The sequence below is a fragment of the Malaya genurostris genome, chromosome 1 (assembly GCF_030247185.1).
Source record: "Malaya genurostris strain Urasoe2022 chromosome 1, Malgen_1.1, whole genome shotgun sequence".
NCBI classification, from domain to species: Eukaryota; Metazoa; Arthropoda; class Insecta; order Diptera; family Culicidae; genus Malaya; species Malaya genurostris.
In genome coordinates, this window is record NC_080570.1 from 63,416,131 (window position 1) to 63,441,768 (window position 25,638).

General features: G+C 39.1%; 1 protein-coding gene across 7 annotated transcripts in view; it reads right to left on the reverse strand.

The window, feature by feature from the left end:
* LOC131440264 (sterile alpha motif domain-containing protein 5) overlaps positions 1-25,638 on the reverse strand; it is a 657,981-nt gene that overhangs the window by 337,590 nt on the left and 294,753 nt on the right. The window contains exon 3 of one of the 7 annotated variants that reach the window (XM_058611388.1): positions 1,568-2,803. The exons of the other annotated variants lie outside the window; for them this stretch is intronic. Coding sequence (XP_058467371.1) covers positions 2,750-2,803 — 54 coding nt within the window. The 3' untranslated portion in view covers positions 1,568-2,749. Of the gene's footprint in view, positions 1-1,567; positions 2,804-25,638 lie in introns of those variants that run through there. 7 annotated transcript variants of the gene reach the window in all.

Below are 25,638 nucleotides of genomic sequence, written 5' to 3' on the forward strand. Positions count from 1 at the left end.
CTTGATGAAGAGCGTTCGATCAAAAGTTCGAAAATTCTTGAAGGAATAACTCAAATTTCATCCGGTTTTCATTATGCTCAAGTTTAACCTCGTACAATAAAGGATCAATTTTTAGTTTGAATAAAATATCGTTTTTTATCATAATTTGAAAGAAAAATTTGTGGATAGCTTATTTTCGATACACTCCTTAGTGTACATTGTTTCAGAGTACTCAATTGATTTCTTAGAGCTTTTTCTTCAACAAGATTTTTCTATCAATAACAATTTCCATGCTACAACGATTTGAAGAAATTTTTATGAAAAAATTTAATACATGCCCACTTTCTGAAAGTCAGTCTTTCGTCACATTGGCTTTACCATTCGTACAAAACAATTGATTTGTCATACCGAAGACCGTAAGGTCATTCTCCTCTTCGGACCAGAAAAATTTTCTGCCCTTATGTGCGGGGTTGGGAATCGAACCCAAGTGGACTGCGTGAAAGGCATCGGCTTACCCATCACACTATACCTGTCCCCTTTCTAGAATTTCTCATTAGAAAATAGAGTTAACTAATAAAGAACAATTCCCAAGATCAACCTGTCCAGAAGAGTTCTCTAATCGCTCAATACAAATATTCAATAACTATAAAAGGCGTGGTTTCTGGAAGACACAGGACAATATTTTTATGAAGAATACATTTTGATATTCTATTATACACACATGTTTCCTGTTATTTGAAGTATACAAGGATAAAAGTCTTCTGCCGGTGCCATGATTAAAAATCATGAAATTACGAAACGTATCTTCTCTTGAAATCATGCTTTATTATTAACGTTTTCTTGAGCAATATTTTTGATATCATGAACAATAACGCATCACCCATGAAAATTTTCATGATATCAATCATTTTGCTCATGAAATTTCATAAGAAAACATGCTTCATGATTTCATGATTTTTAATCACGGCAAAGAAACAAAAATGCAACAAAACGGAACACTTTGAATCGGATGTCACCACTTACTGAAAAAAAGATAAGAAACAAACAATTACGACTGGAATTCATCTTGCCAGACTCTAGTTCCACTTGCTTCCCGAATTTCGTCAAAACCAGAGCAAAAATTTCACCCCTCAACATTAAAGAACTCCCTTCAATCCGAGGCAATCCATTATGCCTCCCCAACGAAAACGTTCTCCAACTCCCAATTTCCCATTCATGCGGAATAATTTTTGCTCAATCGCAGTGCCAGTGTCGTGTTCTGGCGTTGTGCTACAAAAAATCCATAAGCCTCCTTTACACGCCACGGCTGATGAGACCGTTGCCCATAGCTATCGCAACCGGGAAATCTCTTTCCATTCCCGACGTTCCTGCCACCTAGCTAGACTAGGCTCGATCTCGATTCCATCCTTGACACACATTGCGTCCGACGGCAGAAAGCTTTTATCAATTTGGAAAATCTTTTTCTTCCACTGCTCGCTGCACGGCCGCCAACGCCACGACCGGCACCAGGCGGCGAACGGTTAGAACGGTTCACATTTGTGTCATCAAGCCGAATTGGTTGCAGCTTGCCCAAAAACAAGTTTCCTCTGATTGCTCGAATCACTGTTGTTTTCGTTGAAAAAATAATCATCGTAATAGTTCGGAACTTAATCGAAAGAAAAAAAAACAGACACATTGTGAGCCACTCTATTCCTCTCAGCATCGCAATATTTTCCTTCCATTTATGTCATTCTATTTGTTTTTCTCACTCCTAAGACTCCGGCTTTCTCCCCTTCACTAAACAAAATTCGATCCCAAATCGTGCCAAACTTTTTCTTCTGAGAGAAAAACAAACGAACAAACAGGCCTCTGCTGGAAGGTAAACTTTTCCCACACAATCGTCCTTGGTTCGTGGAAGGACACCGCACACCGAAAGCACTGGCACTGAGGGAAAAATTTCACTCATTCCTCTGGTCTGGTGTCGGAAACATCAGCTTCTTTGTTCTAGTCTACATCCACCGTTGATTGTGTTGTCGCGGGAAATTCCGGTTTCCACGTTCTGCTGAAAGGGAAACAAACGATTTGCCGCTGGCTCCTTTCATGGCCCACTCTGTGCTGATCTGTCGAAGATATGTGAGCGGCTTCGTGTTTTTTTTTTCTTACTGTGTTTTGCGGTTGTTTGAACACTGAGCGGCAAATTTTGTGCCAAACAACGCACGACGTAGACGAAATTCCGGCCGGAAAAATCAAACGAAACAGACGCAACACAGCACCCACCACCACCACGACGGCAACGACGACGACGGGTAGACAGACTACAAAGCCCATCAAGCCTGTCTGAACAGGTTGCTGCGGAACAGACAGGCAGGGGGAGCAGGGTTGGTTGCCAAAAGTGATTCACAGTTGGGTCTATTCTGCTTTTCTCCTCCTTCTTCTTCGGAAACCTAACGGCTATGAGTGGAAAATGGCCAGACACAACACGAAAAACAAGAACTAACAGAGCACTGAAAAGGATTTCCAGCCGTGTTTTTCCGAACATCAGACACTGACGCTAAGCTATTCCTGCTGTCGGAAAAGAACCAGTCCCAAATAGCTGCAAAAATGAACCAATGCTTTTGATGTGGTTTTCCTTTGAGTGAAACCTGTTTCTGATTATTTTCTGGAGGCCAACTTTGGACGGCTGGCCAAAAGTAAACAAACAAACATTGTTGATTGACCAGTTTCGATTAGTAGGCTTCGTACTGTTTGAAAAGGAAACCCCAGGGAAGTTAGCAAACTTGTTTTGTGCAAATTAAAATAAAACATATATTACCTCACGTTTCACTGTTGAAGGAATCAGACTTACCTGCAAAGAAATAAAAAGGGAAAGGTTATTAATTTCATATATTCTAGAATTCAATTATGATAAAAAAGTTATGAAATTTGAAATATGTGCAACAAATCGCAATTTGTCATTAAACCTGACTCGAACATAAAACTTAAAAAAATTTAAAAAGTATTTTGAATTTTTAGAAGTCTTCAACCATTGATTATTTATTATCTACTATCTTTCCGTCAAGTGCGTTCCAAAAGTAGCATCGTTTTTATCATAAATAGAGATTTCAGTGTACAAGAACAGCGTCACCAGGCATTTGTTCGCTAAGTGTAACTTTCAATGCGTTTAGTAATGATCGTAAAGTGCATGTTGTACAGAGGAGTTAGAAGTTCTCAACATGTCTATTGTAAAAATTTCTAACACCGATTGAAGAGCAATAAAACAGAATTTTCGGATTTTCCAAGTCGGTAAAGTCCAAGCTCTAGTCCAAGTTAAGCTCTCAGTCTTAGTCCCAGGATCAGCCTGCACCCAAGTCCATATCCAGGATATTCACGTCCACGTCCATGTCCACGTCAACGTCCACGTCCACGTCCACGCCCACGCCCACGTCCACGTCCACGCCCACGCCCACGTCCACGTCCACGTCCACGTCCACGTCCACATCCACGTGCACGTCCACGTCCACGTCCACGTCCACGTCCACGTCCACGTCCACGTCCACGTCCACGTCCACGTCCACGTCCACGTCCACGTCCACGTCCACGTCCACGTCCACGTCCACGTCCACGTCCACGTCCACGTCCACGTCCACGTCCACGTCCACGTCCACGTCCACGTCCACGTCCACGTCCACGTCCACGTCCACGTCCACGTCCACGTCCACGTCCACATCCACATCCAGGTCCAGGTCCAGGTCCAGGTCCAGGTCCAGGTCCAGGTCCAGGTCCAGGTCCAGGTCCAGGTCCAGGTCCAGGTCCAGGTCCAGGTCCAGGTCCAGGTCCAGGTCCAGGTCCAGGTCCAGGTCCAGGTCCAGGTCCAGGTCCAGGTCCAGGTCCAGGTCCAGGTCCAGGTCCAGGTCCAGGTCCAGGTCCAGGTCCAGGTCCAGGTCCAGGTCCAGGTCCAGGTCCAGGTCCAGGTCCAGGTCCAGGTCCAGGTCCAGGTCCAGGTCCAGGTCCAGGTCCAGGTCCAGGTCCAGGTCCAGGTCCAGGTCCAGGTCCAGGTCCAGGTCCAGGTCCAGGTCCAGGTCCAGGTCCAGGTCCAGGTCCAGGTCCAGGTCCAGGTCCAGGTCCAGGTCCAGGTCCAGGTCCAGGTCCAGGTCCAGGTCCAGGTCCAGGTCCAGGTCCAGGTCCAGGTCCAGGTCCAGGTCCAGGTCCAGGTCCAGGTCCAGGTCCAGGTCCAGGTCCAGGTCCAGGTCCAGGTCCAAGTCCAAGTCCAAGTCCAAGTCCAAGTCCAAGTCCAAGTCCAAGTCCAAGTCCAAGTTAAAATTTAATTTCAAGTCCGAGTCAAAGTACACGAACTCCAAGTCCAGGCCTAGGTCCAGATCCAATTCCATGTCTAGGTCAGGGTCCTGGTTTAAGTCCAGTCCCACAATTCTATTATTAGTACTTTTTCTTTTGAATTTTGTTCCTTTCTTGGAACATTTTAATAACTATTAGCGTTATTAATTTGTAAAAAGGAAATATTACAGTTATTGAGACCCGCTTCAAAAGATATAATAACTTGTTCGAGATTTAATTTAAAAGGAATTGCATAATTCAACCCATGATTGAGTAGCTCTTTTTGTTCGTCTGTGAAATTCTGAGATGAACGTTTGACTAAGAAGTCATCCAAAGTCCGTGTGGAAGGTTTTGGAGGTGATCTTTAGCTCTAGTTTGCAGATAAAGCTAGTCAAAAACCGAACTAACTCACATCAGATTTTCATAAAAGCAAACTTAAATCAACAGGTGTGATCCCATTAAAATATCCAAGCCCGACTTCAGGTCATGTTACTGAACTCGTCATTTACTTCAAACCGCCATTTAAATTGAAGGTGAAAATTCTTTGAAATGGGGTTCTGTTTCAGTTTCATAGTTCATATTATCTGATTGAATTTGAATTTTACTCTACTGGATTCTAGTTTTCGGTTCCGGAATTTCCGAAAATAGTCGACAAAATCTTTAAAATGGAGTAAGTGAATTGATTTAATTGTACCCATTACCACATTTGAATTATTTCAGCTTTGACTTTTCTTTGTATTTCTCATAACTTTTTCTTAGATAAATGGAGTTTTTCTTAACAGCTTGCTGATTTGAAATTTCAATAGAATAAATGACAAATTATGAAATGACCTAATTTTTTATTTGGAAGATACTTTCTTGACATTTAACATTTGAATATGATTTCGGGCATATGGCTACCTCTACTATTTTGCACAAAGGTACAAGCCTCGATCCAACTTCCGTTTTCGGAAAGCATTTGAGAGCGTTCTCAAGCATTTTGAGAGTGTATTTCAGCAATGACACGTTGAATATTGGTTTCCAAAGTATCAATTTTCGCCAATTCAACGATTTATTTCTCGAAATAATGTTATCGTTGAAATGTTCATTCAATAAGTCGATTGTTTCGACCACAGTATGACAAGTGGCACCATCCTGTTGAAACCATATATCGTCCACATCCATATATTGAAGATTTGGCAAGAAAGATTTATTGATTATGATTCTGTATCGATTTCCATTCACGGTAACGCGTCAACCTTTCAAATTATTAAAGAAATAAGGACCGATGATTCCACCAGCCCAACGTGTGAATCAATTGAGTTATCACGAAGCAACCCATTTTTTCAGACGATATGTTGATCGTGCGACGCTCACTTAGAGATGTGCGAAGCAGCTCCTAGCGGTGAGCAGCTCCGAACCGATCAGCTCACTAAAGGGAATCGATTCAATGTATCAGCTGCAATTGAGCGCCGTTTTTCTTACTCCGATTTTCGTTCATATGCATGATCGAAATCATTGATGCACAAAGAACAATGCTATCCGAACTAACTTGTCTACGAATTATTATTATGTCATATTTGAGAATATCTGCAAAAGTGGCATCCCTGAATATACCTTAGCCTACTGAGTGAGAGGTAAGATTTCTTATAGACAATGGCTCATTCAATCTGTTAAAGAAGGATAGATGCACATTTTGAAGAACTGACAAGAGCTCATGCACACATTTCTTCTCATTTATAACTCTCTTCAAGAGCCGAAGATCCATTCAGCTCGTAGCTTGTTTCCATCTTACCAGCAAGGATGCCAGGTCATTTATTCAAAAATCTGTGATCAATCCATCTGTGCACGTTTCCCTGTTTCTATAATACCTTATCGGAATCATTTTGGTAAGCAACAAAATCACTATTTCCTACCGCTCTGTAATTTTTGGTGCTAAACTGAGATCAGTTTTAAAAATCTGTGATCGATTTCAGAATCTGTGTAAATCTGTGACCATTTTCAGAATTCTGTTGAAAATCTGTGCCATTTTTTAAATCCGTGCAATAGGTTGAAAATCTGTGAAACACAAATTAATCTGTGAACCTGGCATCCCTGCTTACTAGTGCGGTGAACTGATGAGCTGCGGTTCTTTTAAAAATAGCTGTGAGCTATCAGTTCACTTTAAAGATTCGATTCACTGGAATAGCTCAGGAGCGAATTGCCCATCTCTACGCTCACTGCAAAAGTGAGTAACAGAAATAGCAGACTCGTGACACCCTCCGTTTCTTAATCAGGCATGGTTTCAGCACGGCCATAGTGAAAATGAGTCACACGAATAGTACTCAGGATATTCTCATTGGAAAATAAATTGGATTATGAATTATTGAAATTAGTTGCATATTTCGCTTTAATACAAGGTTTCCTAGGTAAAAATAGGTAAAATTTTTTTTTTTGGCAACACTGTTCAAACAGAGGTTGTTGTGTTTTTGCAGTCCGTATTATTTGCGTTTTTTAACAGTTTACACGTTAGTTCTTAACTAAAGTTTTTATCAGTTAGTGACTATTTGCTGCCCGAGCTTGTGTGGAGTGTTATTCTTAACATTTGACTGCTGATCACATAGTGAATCAAGTTCAGTTGTGTTGTGCCTACGGTTAGTCTGTTTGCCGCCGTCGTGTTGTTGTTTTGATAACAAACAATATCGTTTCACACTGTGCTTTGTATAAAGCCTAACTGAAGGCGTTTTATTGCATATATTACGAGTATGGAGAAAACCTGTGGACAATGCAGTCAGATTATCACTGGCATTGATTCCGTTGCTTGTCGCGGCTACTGTGGATGCATGTTCCATTTGGCATGCTCGGGTGTTTCTCGCGCTCTGCTGGGGTACTTTACATCGCATCAGAAAAATCTATTTTGGATGTGTGATGAATGTGCCAAATTGTTCGAGAACTCGCATCTCCGATCTATCACCAAATCGGCAGACGAAAATTCGCCACTTGTGTCACTTACGGAAGCTATCAATGGTCTACAAAAAGAAATCAAGTCGTTATCAAAACCGACACCATCACAATTAAATCTTCGTTGGCCTTCTATCGAGCATCGTCGTCCGGCCAAAAGACCTCGCGGACCTGATTTGGACGCTTCTGAGTGTATAGCTGGATCGAAAAGAATCGTAGAGAACGTCGTCAGTGTTCCAATCTGCGAAAAACCAGCAGACAAATTTTGGCTGTATTTGTCTCGTATACGACCGGATGTCACCAACGACGAGATTTCTGCTATGGTGCGAGCCAACCTTGAGCTAAGTCAAGACCCAGTGGTAGTTAAACTGGTTGCCAAAGGTTCTGATATTAGCAACATGACCTTTGTGTCTTTCAAAGTTGGCCTTGACCCTGCATTGCAATCTATCGCTTTGGATCCTTCAACTTGGCCGCAAGGAATATATTTTCGCCAATTTGAGGAAAAATCGACCCAAAAATTTTGGAAACCTTTGGCGAGTCCATCTCTAACGCCCACACCAGGAATATCTCAGCATTGACTGAATGCAGCACACTGGGACGCACCGTAAATTATACTATGGAAGCCTCTGACTCTCCTGCCTCAGTCGTGCCACTGCAGCCTGCGATCGACAGCCGTCCCGGTCCTGAGAGCAGGTGCGGAGAAGGGGGCTTCCAAACTACTAGCCTGGGCAAGTATCCATTCGTTTCCAGTATTTCAAGCGCTGAATCGTGTTCTAGTTCCAGTTTGGTGTCATCAATCCACCGGCCGCTGGGACGCACCGAAGTTGGTATAATGGAAGCCTTTGACCCCCCCGCCTCAGTCGTGCCACTGCAGCCAGCGTTCGACAGCCGTCCCGGCCCTGAGTGCGAGAGCGGCGATGAGGTCTTCCAATCAGCCACTGCCGGCAAGTACAATAGTACCTTGTACAGTTCAAGCATTCACTACCTTCCTGATTCCAGCACAAATCGGTCTCGTTCGCGCTCTCAGCCAGTTTTATCAAACATCTTATTGTATTATCAGAATGTTAGAGGGCTACGTACGAAGATTGACGATTTGTTTACTGCAGCTTCTGATGTGGAATATGATGTAATTGTGTTAACTGAAACGTGGCTGAATAGTGAAATTAATTCACTTCAATTATTTGGCTCGATGTACACGGTGTACCGTAACGATAGGGATCCAGTAAATGCTGGAAAAAAACGCGGCGGTGGTGTGCTTATTGCTGTCTCCAACCGGCTTTCGTCCAAACGTAAATCTGTTCTGAATGATGCTCTTGAACAGCTTTGGGTAAACATTCGCAGCCATAATACTGACATATGTGTAGGTGTGGTATATATTCCCCCCGATTCTGCCGATAACGTTGAAGTTATTCAAAATCATATTGACTCCGCACTTGACATCGCTCAATCTATAGATCCTAGCACAGTGCATTTACTGTTTGGGGACTATAACCAACCAGGTCTAGTTTGGATGGAAACTTATTCCGGTTTTGCTATCCCTGATCCATCTGGATCAACCTGGACAAGGCCGAACGTTTCTTTGCTGGATGGAATGTCGCTACTGAACATGGTGCAAAAAAACACTTTACTAACATGCGCAACCGTACGCTAGACCTGCTTTTCGTAAACGAAGAAAATTCAAGGAACTGCATCACTACTGAAGCAATTGAGCCTTTAGTAGCCGTTGACGCAAATCATCCTCCGCTTTCTGTCACTTTGACTTGTCCTCGGCTTGTGCGGTTTGACGATGTGTCTGAAGATACGCTGTTCAACTTTTCGAAGACTCACTTTTCCGGACTCAATAATACACTGTGTGTTATCGATTGGGATTCTCTACTGGATAATGTTGCTGACGTGGATACAGCTGTAGACAAATTTTCCTGTGTTTTGCGGGACCTTTTCTTAGTACATGTTCCCGCACCCCGCCCTCGCCCAAAGCCACCTTGGGGCAATAGAAACCTACGTGAACTTAAAAGGTTACGAGCAGCTGCACTTCGGCACTATTCCAATCGACGAAACCCAATAACAAAGAGGGATTTTGCTCAAGCTAGTAACAATTATCGGTCGTACAATCGCTATCTCTACTCGAAGCACGTACAAAAAACTCAATCCAATCTGAAACGAAATCCGAAGAAATTTTGGTCTTTTGTTAATGGCAAACGCAAAGAAAACGGACTTCCTTCCAGCATGTTCCTTGAAAATGAAACATCGAACACTCTAAGAGGCACCTGCAACTTATTCGCACAACACTTCTCGAGAGTATTCAATACAGACTCGGCTAATTCAACTCAGGTGGAACGATGCCTTCGAAACGTTCCATATAATGTGATAAATATTGCAAATATTCGATTTACTGATGAGGATATTATGACGGCAATAAGTAAGTTAAAATCCTCAACATCAGCTGGGCCAGATGGAATTCCGTCTATAGTATTGAAAAGATGTTCGAGAGCATTGTGTGCGCCCCTCAAATTAATTTTCAACCAATCAATGTCGCAGTCACGGTTTCCTGCATGCTGGAAAAAATCGTACATGTTCCCGATCTTCAAAAAAGGAGATAAACAAAATATTGCAAATTACCGAGGTATAACTTCTCTCTGTGCTGGATCAAAGCTGTTGGAGATTTTAGTGGGGAACGTTTTATTCCGTGAAACAAAGACATATATCTCTAATGATCAGCATGGTTTTTATCCAGGCAGATCTACAATCACTAACTTGACACAATTTTGTTCCCTTTGTATTAAGAACATTGAAACTGGATCACAGATAGATACAATATATACCGACCTGAAAGCAGCGTTTGACCGTGTAAATCATACGCTCTTGATTGCGAAACTGGAGCGTCTAGGTGCATCGTCTAGTTTCTCTCAGTGGCTTAAGTCATATCTCGTAGGCCGAATTTTATCAGTGAAGCTAGGAAATGTCGAGTCACAAAACTTCGCTAACGAATCAGGTGTTCCTCAAGGAAGCAATCTCGGACCATTGCTGTTTTCATTATTTTTTAATGACATTACTTTTGTCATTCCACCAGGATGCAGACTTATGTATGCGGACGATTTGAAACTGTTTCTTGTTGTGCAATCGACAGCTGATTGCATGGAACTTCAGCAGCACCTAAACAATTTTTGTGAATGGTGCAATCTCAACCTCTTAACTATAAGTGTGTCCAAATGCTCTGTGATTTCTTTCACACGTAAGAAAAGCCCGATAGTCTGGAACTACTCTATTTCTGGGGAAACACTTGAAAGAGTAACTGTTTTCAAAGATTTGGGTGTGCTTCTTGATTCTCAGCTCTCCTTCAGACATCACTACTCGCATATAATTGCTCAGGCAAATAGAAACTTAGGTTTCATCATGAGGATCGCCAAAGAGTTTACTGATCCATACTGCCTGCGAGCGTTATATTACGCGTTAGTACGGTCTACCCTTGAAACCGCAGTGCACATTTGGTGTCCTTACGCCAGTGTTTGGATCAATAGAATTGAAGCAGTACAATCACGATTCCTGCGATTTGCTCTCAGATCTCTGCCATGGCGTAATCCGTCAGAGCTTCCACCATACATTGAGCGCTGTCGTTTGCTCAACATGGACACACTAGACAAACGACGAAATATACTCAGAACAGTATTTATAGCGAAATTGCTGAATGGAGAAATTGATGCTCCTGAAATTCTCTCGCAAATATGTATTAATGTCCCTCCAAGAACGCTAAGAGCGCGGAATTTCTTGCGACTCGACTTACGAAGAACGGAATATGGCCAGAACGAACCGATTAGGGCAATGTGCAATGTTTTCAATAGTGTGTACGACCGTTTTGACTTTTGTGTATCTAGTATTGTTTTCAAGAATAGGCTTAAGAGACTCGGATAGAATATAAGTAGAACTTAATTATTTTTTAGCACTGGACAATGTTTGTATTCGTTAGGCTAATGTTTTTGAATTGTAACTATGTAAACAAATATGTAAAATGTTAAAAAAGATGATGGGTTTTTACGCGCATTTGATGAATTTCAAATGGGTTTTTCCCACTCCACCAAAAACTCCATTGAGATCAATCCAGGTCAGATGGAAAGAAATAGATAAATAAATAAATAAATAAATAAATAAATAAAATGATGTTTAACTTTTCCAGAAAAGAATAAACCCCTTGCATTACCTTCTACAAAATTATGGGATTTTATATTTTCTACCCCTATTCAAAACAGAGTAAGGATTTAAAAAAAACTTGAAACAAGTTATGATTAGAAAACTAGTTTTAAGGGGGTTGTCATAATTCAGTAACTACAACTAACTTTGAAAAGGCCTGAAAAAAGTTCCATCGAGTTCCACTTATATTTTTTTTATAGTATTGGGCATACCTTTTTCTATAAATTTTGTAAAACAACAACAACAATTTTTCAACAAAAATATGGGATTTTTTATTTTCTTCGATTATTCCAAAGAAAGTATGCATAAAAAAATAGCTCCAAACAAGTTATGAATAAAAAACGGATTTAAAGGGGGTTGCCACAAAAAACGCTTTGTATATCCGAAACGGTGCGACCTAGACTTTTGATATATTTGACAAAGTAAATTATTTTCAATAGTTCTAAAACTTTGTAGAAGAAAAAAATTTATGGTTATATTTTTGTCAAAGTAGGCCATGATCAATTAGAGGATAGAATCAAATTACGCGGTATATATTTGTAAATAATTTCTTAAAAGCAACTATATGCATTGAAAGAACGGTTTGGCAGCTACTGATTTATGTCCACGTTTCTATTGATTCGAACCACTGTGCGGCGTGTGGATTATCTTTGCTCCAAATACGGCAAGTTTGCTTGTTGACGTATCCATTCAACCAATAATGCGCTTCATCACTGAAGAGAATTTTTGCGCCATAAACAGTGTTGATTACATACTGATTTTGAAAGTAATTTTCCACGATTTGAAAGCGTTGTTCTGGAGTTAACCTATTTATGATGACTTGCTAAACAATACTGAGTAGGGACGTCATTTTACACTGTCAAAACAACATTCAGACAATCGTGTAATCCCTATTGAAAAATCAAACCTCCAAAAAAAACCCCATTAACGTTTTGGTACAATTAACAATTCCCGAGTTACAACGATTCAAAGAAAGTGTATGTACAATACATAGGACCTTTTTTAAAAAATTGGTCTAGAATCAAATTGGTCTATCCATTCACTGTTGATTTACTATTTATGATAGTTTAAAGGGCGGGTAGGGTCGAACACTTTTGAAAAATCATTTATTATTTTCTTTCTATTTTCTGATAATAAAACATTTCAAGAATATTCTGTGAAATTTTGAAGCCTATCGGAACAAAACTCAGCAAGTTAAGGGCCTTTATCTTTACGGATTTCAAACTACGAAGAAATAAGAGCTGCACACACAGGCCCAAGATTTCTGCTTCGATTGACTTTAAAACTTGACAAAACATTCTCGAAATGTTTCATTATAACAAAACACAAAAGATAAAATATGGCTTTTTGAGACTGTTAGAGCCTACATGCTCCCTTAAGTAATAAATTGTTTCCTTCGATTTTATAGACAATAAACTTTAAACGCGGTTTTCTCGATAGCAGATTTTGAAAGTCCGTGTCCATCGTCATTCAAAAACTACTCAGGGTGGCAAGTGAATTAGCGATTTCAATTTCCCGGTTTTCCCGGTGCGCGAGATAAAAATTTCCCGGTTTTTAGAACAGGCACAAATAGCTTAGTTCTAAAATATTTGTCTCATTTAAGCTTTTAATAGAAATCCCATGTCCAAAAGAACACCGAGAGTTGAGAAATGAAGTATTTTGCGGGTATCTTCTTGGAACTACGTTTAAGAATCTCATCCACAGTTTGTTCAAACGTTCATCTTCTGAAGTGACAGTACCACCCTACTCAATGTATTCCATCTCTATTTTGTCTGTTACTTCGCCAGTAACATCGATGTAACAATAGGATTAAAATAAGAAACATATCTGGCCAACGGTTATGAAAGCGATCAATCTTGTATATTATGAAGGATTAGAGCTTAAATATACACAGTTCGAAAAATTCTTGTGATTTTACATCTTATCAGATGCACATAAATGGAGCGTCATATTTAACACAAATTTATATTCAAGAACATGTAAAATTGTGTGATTTGAAAATTACATGGCTTTAAAACGAATGGAATAAAAATCAAAAGATCGACAGCAACTTGAACCGAAAAACATTAGATCACAAAGCACACCAGTTAGTCGACTGAGCCACAGAAGCACATATCTGCTTGGCTGGTAAATCGTGCATATAAATTCATACAGTCTGATTAGTTGGCCGAATGCAAATTACACTCGTAAACAGCAAATTTCTGTACGAATGGAGTATTGCGCCATTTGAGAAGTTAAGTAGTTATAAATTATATCGTTTGTAGAATTATGTCACCTGTGAAATCCATAATTTCTTTCTGTGTACTTGCAATTTTCTCGAAAAATCAAATAATTTTATTCATACTTCTTGCTTTCTCCAATAATGCTCTTCAGCGCAGCTTTCGCATCAAATTGGTCGATTATTGGTGGTGTTTTTTAAGGTTTCCAGAAATATCATCAGGCATTTTAAAGCCTAATAATGGAAAATAAAATATAAAGTCTTATAATTAACATTAAAAAAAATATTTTGTTAAATATTTTTCGAGTTATTCAAGCTTATGCCAGACTACCACTCAATCAGTCTTTATAAGACTATCTGGAAAATCAGTCCTTAATAAAACTTATTCAAATTAGGAGTGTATTCTAGAGATGGGCAAAACCGTTCATTTCAAAGAACCGTTGAAAACTTAATAGTTGTACCGAAAAAATTAGTTCTATTGAACCGTCCTCTCGTTTTTCTGAAACTTTGTATGTCTCTTCGAAAATAATATGAGAGCAACAAATTATATTCTGTAGTAAACAGATTCTATAATAATGAGTGCTTTTTGCATGAGTTCTACCAGTGTTGATGATTGCTGAAAATTTGACAGAAACTGCTATATTGCTATCTATATTGTATACAACATTTTCAATCCGGTAGAAGATGCTACAAGAAATCGTGTCTCTCAATGCATGAACCGTGAGAGAATTTTTCTACATTTCTTCGCTCCACTTCATACTCTGAGTATTTCACGCCCTTAAAAAAATTACAGTCTGATAATGATCGTTACTGTGTGGAACTCCCCAAGAGAGAATCGCAAGTTGACAATTATCGCAGAAAATCGAATCGATGATTCAACTTGATGATTCTCATACTAGGTTGCAATATTTCAAAACGATTGTGTGGAGCATTCACAACTTATACAAAGGTTATATACACATAGTTAGAATAAGCGGCAATATTAAAATGATTCTATCGCAATTATCAACTGCCTGTATACAATCGGATCGCGAAACGAGAATAAGCGACCGTTTGTTGCTTCAGAGAAGATCCCCACAGCAGCGTGCTAACCTTTGATTCTCAGACAGGTCATCGAGAGAAATTCGTTCTCGCACTGGTGTCTATTCTATGTTAAATGAGCCATGCCGGGTTTTTGTTGCTACGATGATATCCATCTCTCTTTGATGGCACTGATTCAATAGTGTGAAGAGTTGCTGGTGAGCGTTCTTTGATACGATAAAAGCTATCCTTGAGTTCTACCAATAATCATACTTTTTTGTATACATTTTCAAAGTTCGCGAAGTTCTACCAGATTCCCCAAACCAGCAAATGTTCCGAAAGACGCATCTTAACAGTTCGGCTGAAAAGTTCGTATCGTTTAATAGAAACACACATTTTTTGCCAACATTCGTTTTTATTATTCAACATAATTGCCATCAGAGGCGATACAGCGATTATAGCGATCTTCCAACTTTTCGATATCATTTTTGTAGTACGATTTGTCCTTTGCCTCAAAATAGGCCTCAGTTTCAGCGATTACCTCTTCATTGCTTCTAAATTTTTTACCAGCGAGCATTCTCTTGAGGTCTGAGAACAGGAAAAAGTCACTGGAGGCCAAATCTGGAGAATACGGTGGATGAGGGAGCAATTCGAAGCCCAATACGTTCAATTTCAGCATGGTTTTCATCGACTTGTGACACGGTGCATTGTCTTGATGAAACAAACCTTTTTTCTTCTTCAAATGAGGCCGTTTTTTTGAAATTTCGTCCTTCAAACGCTCTAATAACGCTATATAATAGTCACTGTTGATGGTTTTTCCCTTTTCAAGGTAGTCGATGAAAATTATACCATGCGAATCCCAAAATACAGACGCCATAACCTTACCGGCCGATTGTTGAGTCTTTCCACGCTTTGGGTTCGGTTCATCGCGTGCAGTCCACTCAGCTGACTGTCGATTGGACTCCGGAGTGAAGTGATGGAGCCATGTTTCGTCCATTGTTATATATCGACGAAAAAAATCGGTTTTATTTCGATATAACAGCTCCAAACACTGCTCAGAATCATCAATTCGTTGTTGTTTTTGATTGATTGTGAGCTCACGCGGCACCCATTTTGCACAAAGCTTTCTCATATCCAAATATTCGTGAATAATATGTCCAACACGTTCCTTTGATATCTTTAGGGTGTCAGCTATCTCGATCAACTTCAATTTACGGTCATTGAAAATCATTTTGTGGATTTTTTTCACGTTTTCTTCGGTAACTGCCTCTTTTGGACGTCCACTGCGTTCATCGTCTTCGGTGCTCATATGACCAGTACGAAATTTTGCAAACCACTTACGAATTGTTGCTTCGCCCGGTGCAGAGTCTGGATAACACTCATCAAGCCATTTTTTGGTATCGGCGGCACTTTTTTTCAATTTTTTTCACAATAACAAACGTAGCTTCACTCAAAATGCAATATCTCACAAACTAATAATCAGACAGCTGTCAAATTTATACACGTATCTCTTGAAGGTTGGTACTAACTGAAAATGGTATGGATTCAATTCTAGTGGCGCCCTCTCATAGAAACGATACGAACTTTTCAGCCGATCTGTTATTTGTATACGTACTCAAAGAATTCAATTGCATCCATTTCTATTGAGAAGACCGAACGCGTCACTGACCATCTCTAGTGTATTCCAATACTATTCTAGCCTAGTATTGTTTAGAAAAAAGTAAAAGGTTAAAAATGAATGAACTAAGGAACAACTCTCCACCCGTAAAATCGATTCCTTCTAAGAACATATACGATATTCTTCCAAAATTGGCTTTTGGCAAGACAGAACAAAATCTTTCTAGAATTCTTAAAATGTACGCTTGTCACTTTGGAAAAACAACAACAATCTATGCCTCTAGTGACTGAGATGATCTGAATTTGATTCTCCTATCATCGACAATCTACGACTTCTTCTTCGTCGATATCAATATGCTGATAACTTTAAAAAAAACATAGATTTACTAAACAAATCAAACCATCTTCAAACCATTCTAAGGTTCTAACAAACTCTGAAAAGCCAATTTCAGCTGTCAAAGAAGAAAATTAAACATTCCTTGCAAACGGCGGATAAGGTGAGAGCTTTGAGACTGAGACAAATTTTAATGAAATTAGGAGAATCATTGGCTGACACTCAAAAACATGAATGCTCCTAAGAATTCTTTAAAAATTATTAAACATGTTACCTGATGTTACTTCTACCATTATGCATACTTATTCTGAAATTTAATAGAAATCCAGCAGAAGCATCCAAATTATCTTTACTTTCGTTTGAGCATTCATTGTGCTGTTATTGATGACAACTATGAAAGCTCTTGTTGATTTAAAATTTCTGTCAAACCCTTACAAAAACCGTTGAATGAAACATGGGGTGTTGGCCCCATTTTCATTGGATTGTACACAATTCAACCTGTGTGGGGCAATAAGATGTTTTAAAACTTGTACTGAACTTCTCGTTCAAATATTAAATTGAGTATTGTCTCAAACTTTTCATTTGTTGTATCAGACGAATCATGATGCTGAAATATCGTTACTGAGATCAGGGCTAGTAAATTTTTTCCCGGATTTGCACTTAAATTCCCGACTTTTTCCCGGTTTTCCCGATTTTCCCGGTCACTTGCCACCCTGACTACTGCACCATTTTTTTTTCAAATTTTGCGCACATTTTCTACATATAAAAAACCAGACCCCAACGTTTTCCTTTTCGTTGTTTATTACTATGGGTAGGTTTTACAGCTACAAAATAAACGATTTCTCGTGAAAAATCGTACTTTTGAATTTAAACAATCATAAAAAATTCAAAAAATTAAAAAAAAATCAAACAGAAACGTTGGGGTCTAGAAAAACTTCTGCTCTAACTATGCTGCTTTGATTTGTTCACTTCTGATTAGTCTGCGCTGAGATACAGTGGACACCGCAAATCATGATTTTCAAGAAGTGTCCTCAAAAATGCCTTTTCACCAACTTATTTCTCAATATTTTTCCACGGAAAAATTTCAAAACGTTATTCGAAGGATGCTTTTTATTATACAAAATATTTGAATTTATTTTGTGGAACGATAGTTCTGGAAAAAAATCGCAAAAATGATGATTTTTTTCATCATTTAGATCCTACACCCTACCACCTATTTGTCTATTTTTGCTCTTTGTGGTGTGTTTATTTTCGAAATTTGTAGAAATTACGTTTCTTTATCGACTACAGCAGCTTTTTCTTGTTTTGATTACTATTGCTAGTTATAGTTTTCCGTACACTTGTTGTTAGATTTGTTACATTTAGTTTTCGCTCTTTTTAAGTTTTCGTTGCGTTCTAAAACTTGTAGTGTTTGTTTCCATTTCGCTAATCCCATTCGTGATTCAGTTTATTGTTTTCACAAATAGATTTCCTAAGCATCATACTAATAATGAACCATCATTTTGAATCAACTAACTGAATGGGCATTAGCGTTGAGTTTTCGCTACCCGCCAGTAAATTCCTGCAACTGCTGGCTATATTCAGAAAATTTTCCCAGCGGCTTATTAGCTTAATAATCATTTTTGCCCGGTACAGGTGCGAAAATATCTTGGAGCTTCAAGTTCCACTTCCAGTTAGACGGGGCCCGGGCCGGTTCGGATCTCGGCATTTGCGCTAAACCCGCATTATGAAAACGTTTCCAGCATTTCACTCCTTCGAAACAAATGCGGCACCCGGACGGAAGGACACGGCTATACGGAGATCTCCATCAGCCGTGGTCTGTCTCCCTACCCTAGCTCCCTCTCTTCCTCCCTCCGTCGAGTACCGGGTTTTACTGTACCGCAGGCGGACACGAATGAAACCCAGAGTGGTCCGATGTTTGTAGTAATCATCTCGGCTCAGGCACAAATGAGCCCAATCACCAGTCGATAACGTCGATTTGCCGAGGCGAATCGTTCCCTATCCTCTATCTGCTGTGCTCACCGGAAAGGGTTGGCGTGTGAGTGTGAGGTATCGGCCTGTGGACTGTTGTGATCCCATCCGCCCCATTTTGCACCAATGGCAAACCCGTAAATGATACGTACTGAATAGAACCACGTCTACGTCAGAATCGTTAGCTTAATTGGAATCGGTTCGTATCGTCATGCTAGTTGGGATAGTTTTGCTAATGAGTATGGTCGATCGTTTTCATTGTACCTGACTGTACTGTACCGGCTTGGGAGGTGTTTCCTTATTCTCTGCGGCCTACTGAATGATTGCATTTCTTTTTGAAGAGTCCATCATTAGCATTCGACGATATGCACGTTTCCTCGATCTCAGCGAAACCAATTTGATATTAAAGTCAACATTCAATTTAACTGCCAACTTGGAACAACAAAACAAAGCCACGCAAAACCCGACCGGCGAAAGGTTCGACGACGACGACGACAATTGATGGAAACGATTTGCGAGATGATCTTCCCCATCGTTTACCGTGCAAAAATGTGTGATGGAATCGCATTGAACGCGGCGCGGCGTAGCGATTCCGGATAAAATATTGACTCCGTGTTCGGCCGAGTCTATTTAGCATTCTTCCTACGTTCACCATCTCCGCCTTTGGGAAGCAGTAACAACGTTTCCTTTAGTCGTCGTCGTCGTCGTCGTCGTCGTCGTCGCACAATCGAAGAGTCTCCAGAGGGAAGCATTCCCTCCCCTCCCAAAAACCGTCGAAAGTTGAATGAAAGTATTTCACACAGTCCTGTACGTATAAATGCTAATAATATATGGGCTCCCGAATGTTGTTCCCTACGGGTTCCAGATACCAGGCTTGGTTTAGTTTCCACAGTTTCGGTGTCGAGGCGGAAGGAAAAAAAAGTTTTCCTCTTGAATTCGTCAAGTTTGCTTGCCCCCAAGACCGGTTTTCTTTTATATGTATGAATAAGAAAATAGGTGCTCCAGCAACCGCGTTTCCTGATACTACGCTGGCATGTGCGTTCGTGGGTGTGTGTCAGTGAGTGTGTGTGTGTGTGTACGTATGTGGGTACGCCGCTCGTCAATGGAACGAGAATTGCGGCTCTTTTAGAGTTATTTTATATTCATGATAAGCAAAACTTTGGCATTCACCTTCATCAGAAAACCACCGCATTTCGATTTTTTTTCTTCTACCGTTTTTTGTGCACTTTCGGAGAAAGGAACAAAAAAAGGATGAAGCTGTGATTGATGTGTTCTAGAATGGTTTCCCTTTCCGAACGATTTGTAGGTTGAAAGAGTAGAACAAAGAAACACAAACAAAAACTACAACTATTAAAAGTTAGGATAACAAAAATCTACAAAAAAAAACGTGATGCTCTTCAGAAATCTACTCTACGATCATTTATGAACGATCAACCGTTGGTTAACTGGATGGGGAGGAGGGGGACAACCACTCGCGTAAATGGAATATATTCTTTCACTAATTAGCGCCAATCAATGAGTGGCCCTCCGGGATAAATTGTCGGAAGCTACCTACCTCGAGCGGTTCACATCATCCGGGCACGAGAGCAGTGCACTCTCGAATCGATTCTGGTAAGTTTTTCGCGTTAATTGAATGACTCTTCCGCATCCTCATTCCCGGTTCATCCGATCTGGGAGTAGGGTATCTTGCGAGTGGAGCACACCATTTAAAGGGCCACCGCCGTCGGTAGACACAAAAGCCGAAGTTTTTTTTTTGCCTTTCTCATATAGAAAGGTTATGCAATCACTGTGAAAACCGACTTTTAAACCGAGACCCGGAGGGCCGAGTGTCATATACCATTCGACTCAGTTCTTCGAGTACGCAAAATGTCTGTGTGTGTATGTGTGTGTGTGTGTGTGTGTGTATGTGTGTGTGTGTGTGTATGTGCGTATGTGTGTATGTAACGTTTTTTTGCACTAACTTTTCTCGGAGATGGCTGAACCGATTTTCACAAACTTAGATTCAAATGAAAGGTCTTGTGGTCCCATACAAAATTCCTGAATATTATTTGGATCCGACTTCCGGTTCGGGAGAAAATATGTGTTCTAACTTTTCTCATAGATGGCGCGACCGAATTTCACAAACTTAGATTCAAATGAAAGGTCTTGTGGTCCCATACAAACGTCCTGAATATTATTTGGATCCGACTTCCGGTTACGGAATTATGGGGTAAAATGTGCAAAAAATAGTGATAATAAGTGCACTAACTTTTCTCAGAGATGGCTGATGAAACCGATTTTCACAAAATTAGGTACAAAGGAAAGGTCTTGAAGTCCCATACAAAATTCCTGAATATTATTTGGGTCCGACTTCCGGTTCGGGAGTTATGGGGTAAAATGTGCAAAAAAAAGAAAAGATGTGTACTAACTTTTCTCATAGATGGCGCGACCAATTTTCCCAAACTTAGATTCAAATGAAAGGTCCTGTGGTCCCATACGTAATTCCAGAATTTCATGCGGACCCGACTTCCGGATCCGGAAATATAGGGTAAAGTGGGTTAAAAATTGTATACCATCACTGAAAATGGGGAAAAACCTTAAAAATTCTCTAAATCGACCTCAAATCTTTTCCAATTGATAGTTTTTATCAGTAGACGGTCAAACAAACCGATTTCGGTTATTCTTTCAAGAATCGTAGTATTATATATGATAGTATGATCGATATGAGAAAGGCATCATTACACCTCTAGGTGGATTAAAACAGGTTTTTGCCAATCGGATTGCTCCAGGACCGGAGCTAATTACGAGCAATCGGTCAGTCGCAAGTGTTGGCTTTCCCATCGAATATAATTGACTCCAATAGACCAGTTTATTGGTTGTTTGCTCTTTATTTTTGTTTGTTTGCAGGATTGGCTGAGTGGAGGCGTTTGGTGGATTGTGCTTGATTAGTTTATAACATTAAGCATTAGATATCAATAACTCAATTAAACCTTTGAAAAAAGAACACTTTTCCAAACGATTAGCAATATTAAGAACAATCCGAAGTGTACAGTGTACCATAACTAGTGCTTCGATCTGATTGACATTATAAATCCTACCGGAAGAGGGTAACTTTGCCGAAAGTCATTTCACCGAAAGCCGTTTCACAGAAGTGATCGTTTCACTGAAAGTTATTTAGCCGAATTTATTATTTAACAGAAAATATCGTACAAAGCCTACAGCTAAATTTATTTATTCATATTTTAGGAACACAGAAAAGACTATTGAAGCAAAAGTTAACGAGTCTCTTTCTCCAACAGGCGTAAAACCTCCTGTAACATGACTACTCTACGTCGCGCAATCTAAGATAACGTTCGCACGCATCAAAGACCACCCTTATCGAAACACCTTAAAAAACTTGCAGAACTATACCCGCTCATCGAAATTAAACAGACAACCTAAAAAGCGACACTTTCTCAAACACCCTTGTGAGCATGTATCACTTATCACTTGTGAACAACCTTCTTGACACACAAAATAAATACGAACATAAAACGCCATCAAACATGGCCTCACGAAGCAACGCGATTGGCTAATCCTTATGTACTATTATTTCCCCTACCAAATATGTAAACTAGAGAATAAGTTAGAACAGGAAAAGTGAGGCTAGATATTAAAGGTAGAGTTAACCAAAAATAAAGCAGATTTTTATGATTCATGATTCGTGATTCAATTCGAAGTTCTGAGTGAAGTCCCCTTCTTGTATACCAACAGATTAACCAATACCCAAATGGTACATGGAAGAATTTAAACACGGAACGACCGAAATTAGCTCTGCGCCTAATTCGTATTACTGTTTTTGAATAAGTTGATTTTAACAACAAAATTTCCCAAATTACTATAAAATTAGTTAAAATTGAGAATTTACTTTGCTGAAAAAAACTCTTATTTTTAGAGAATGTGTTTAGTTGGCGAATATTCTGGACACAAACCAGCAATATTTCAATCCAGTACGAAATTCTCATTGACAACAAATTTTGTTATTAAAATCAGAAAATTTGGGGACAGTCTTGTTGAAACTGCTTGAAAATTGTTTAGATGTTTTTCGCATGTGTTACGATATATCGATATATAAATTTCTAAACCGATATGTAAAATGACGTAAACTGTCAGTGGAAAGTGTATTTATTCAGAATTTGTGCACATTTAAAGCGATTGTGCGTAATAATGTTTTATCGGGGAACAGTGAAGTGAGTTTCGAATATTGCACTCTAATTGTATATGTCAAATGATGTTTTTTTGTATCTTCCAATCTTCTGGGCTACGCTGTCCGGTGTACTACTTGTACCGAGTGCTCAAAGTTTTCAGTGAGATAGTCAATTTCGCGAAGTCGAATGAAGAAAACAGCAATTGAGAAGAAAAAATTTCAAAAAGAAGTTTATGTTTCGCTTATGCCTTTTTCTCCAATACAACATCGTATTTATACCTGCCAATATAGAAAAGATAATCGTGACTGAAATTTTTTCGGTAGTCGTGTGCCATCTAGTGGCTAGTAGTCATTACGGTGTTAACGTTTTTTCGGTGACAGAGCGCCATATAGCTGCAAATGGCAGAAACCAATTCAACCATTTATGTTGGTTGAAAACAATGCTTTATTTCTCTAATTCAACTAAAAAATTAGTTGAATGGATATGAAGCGTGCCTTAGCTAAGAAATGACAGCACGTTTAATTGGTGAATTCAACTAAAAAAAATAGCCATTTCAACAAATATTTTATTATGATTAAAGGAATTAGAATTAAAAAATCTAAATTAGCAAAAGTAAGATTTTTTTAGTTGTCTCAAAAAATAACTAACTAAAATCAGAAAATCAACTAATTTTTTCGCCAAAATGCTGATTTCGGTCTTTGCGTGAACGTATACATTACTACATGGAATGAAAAGTCCGACTATTATCTATTTCCGAACCTGGAAAGGTTTCTCCAGGGAAAGGCGTTTTCGTCGAATGCTGAAATAATGTCAAAAACCGAAGCCTATTTTGAAAGCCTTGACAAATCTTTTTTTTTTTTTTGATTGAATCAAAATGACCGATGAGTCAAGTGTATCGCTCTAGATGGAGATAACATAATGAAAGATGAAAAATTTTTCACGGTTCTTTTTATTGTTAAGTTCTTCTCATACCATGTAGTACTATATCTATGTGAAAATTGACAGTACTGAATAAAGAAAAAATCATGGAACAGTTATACTATCGAAGTCGAGAGAGATAGAAAACAAAATCCTGAGAGTAACTGTTAAATAAGCGACATATACTGGAAAAAAAAGTTCTTGATATCCGTTGTTGATTCTAGCATGGAGATATTGTAAAAAAGTATGTGAACGAAGACTGCGACGATGGATGTCGAAATTGAACAATCGTAGCAATCAATATGTGGTTGTATCAATTCAGCGATGGAAACAGCAAATAGTGTATATTTTTACGTTTCGTCTTCTACTCATTATGTTGAACTGCTAACCCTGTCTAACGGTTCAACACAACCTTCCACCTAACTTGAAGTTCGAGAAACTCGGTTTAGCCTTCGAAAAGAAACCGCCACACAAAAAGTATGGACAATACATTGGACCGTGTAGCAAAAGTCGGATCACCGATTTGATGAGAATTTTGTCAGAAAATCAAAACTTCACGTCGATCTATCAATATGTGTTTTGCAAAGAGGAAACTGTAGTGTATAAAATTCACCACATGTTTTTCTAAGCACCGGTTGCAATACCAAATGCAACATTGATTCTCTAGAAAAAAATAAGAATCTACCACACTATTTGGATTGATGTACTGAAGAGAAAATGACGATACTTTGGACTGATAACATTATTGCCACCTGTAAGGGCCACTTAGGTATATGAAAAAGGAAGAACACAAAAATGAATAGTTTTATGCTTATGAAGAAAGAAGCCTGAAGAAGCCCATGTATTGAGCTTTTCTCCAGTAATGAAAAACGGGTTTGGTTCAGTAAAGTTATTTCAAAATTACTGATTACTTTTCGTAGAAAAATACCGAGATAATGATAACCGTTTTATTACACAAAAATGTATTATGTATTTTACAGGATACCTAATTCTACTTGCGATGCAGTTCAAGAAAACCTAATACGTCAAATAACGGAAAATTCCTTTTCTATTTTATTTTCATTTTCGTTGTTTTTCGCAGTCTCGTCATCATTCCACAGTTTGTGCCTTGTTGTGCATTGATAGATGTTACTAGTTGGTTTGATGGTGAAAGTATTTCTGAAACAGGAGTCCTGGATTCACTAGTAACCGTTACTGAACGGGTTTCATTACTCTTGGGTGAAGTTATCTTTTTCGCACTTTCAGTGCAAGGTTTACCGTACTGAGCAGACTGTTTACAAAACTGACATGTATTCGACTGATTCTCGTAAGTTACCAGCGGTTTGCAAGGATGTTTCGCACCCTGTTCAAAAATCACGTAAGATGGAATCGCCTTATGCAGTCGCATAACGTAACACTCGCACGCCACTTCGGATAATGGGGGAAAAATCCGCTTCACTTCCCTTTTGATGGAAAGAATTTCAGGTTATCATACTCAACACTGTGCAGCTCGTTGTTAACCGAACCGAAATAATTGAATCTCGTTCACGTCTAAACATAATATGCACTGATAATATACCTTGTTGAATTGTATTTCATAGACATCTTTTACGTCTAGATGCGTCCCAACCGTAAGCGATTTTTGACTGTGTCGGATTAAGTGTGAACACGTACTGACGGACGTGCTTTGTATTGTATTCTAAAGAATGAAGGGTGCTGCCGATTTTTTTGTTTTTTTTTATTTGATTTAATTCCAAGCAATGTAATTTTTTTATTACACAATTTTACATGTCCGTATGCGAGAATTTACGTGAGGTGCGACGCTTCTGTTTCAAGCATCATACACGGATGAAAATCCTTTGCCGGTACCATGATTAGAAAATGTGAAAATCATGAAATGTGTCTTCCCATGAGATTATACGTATTATTAGTGATATTTTGAGCAAAATGATTTAAATCATGAAATATTTTATGGAATTTGCTCACATGAGAAGTAATGTTTCATAATTTTCGTATCCGTGTATAAATGTTAAATAATAGAA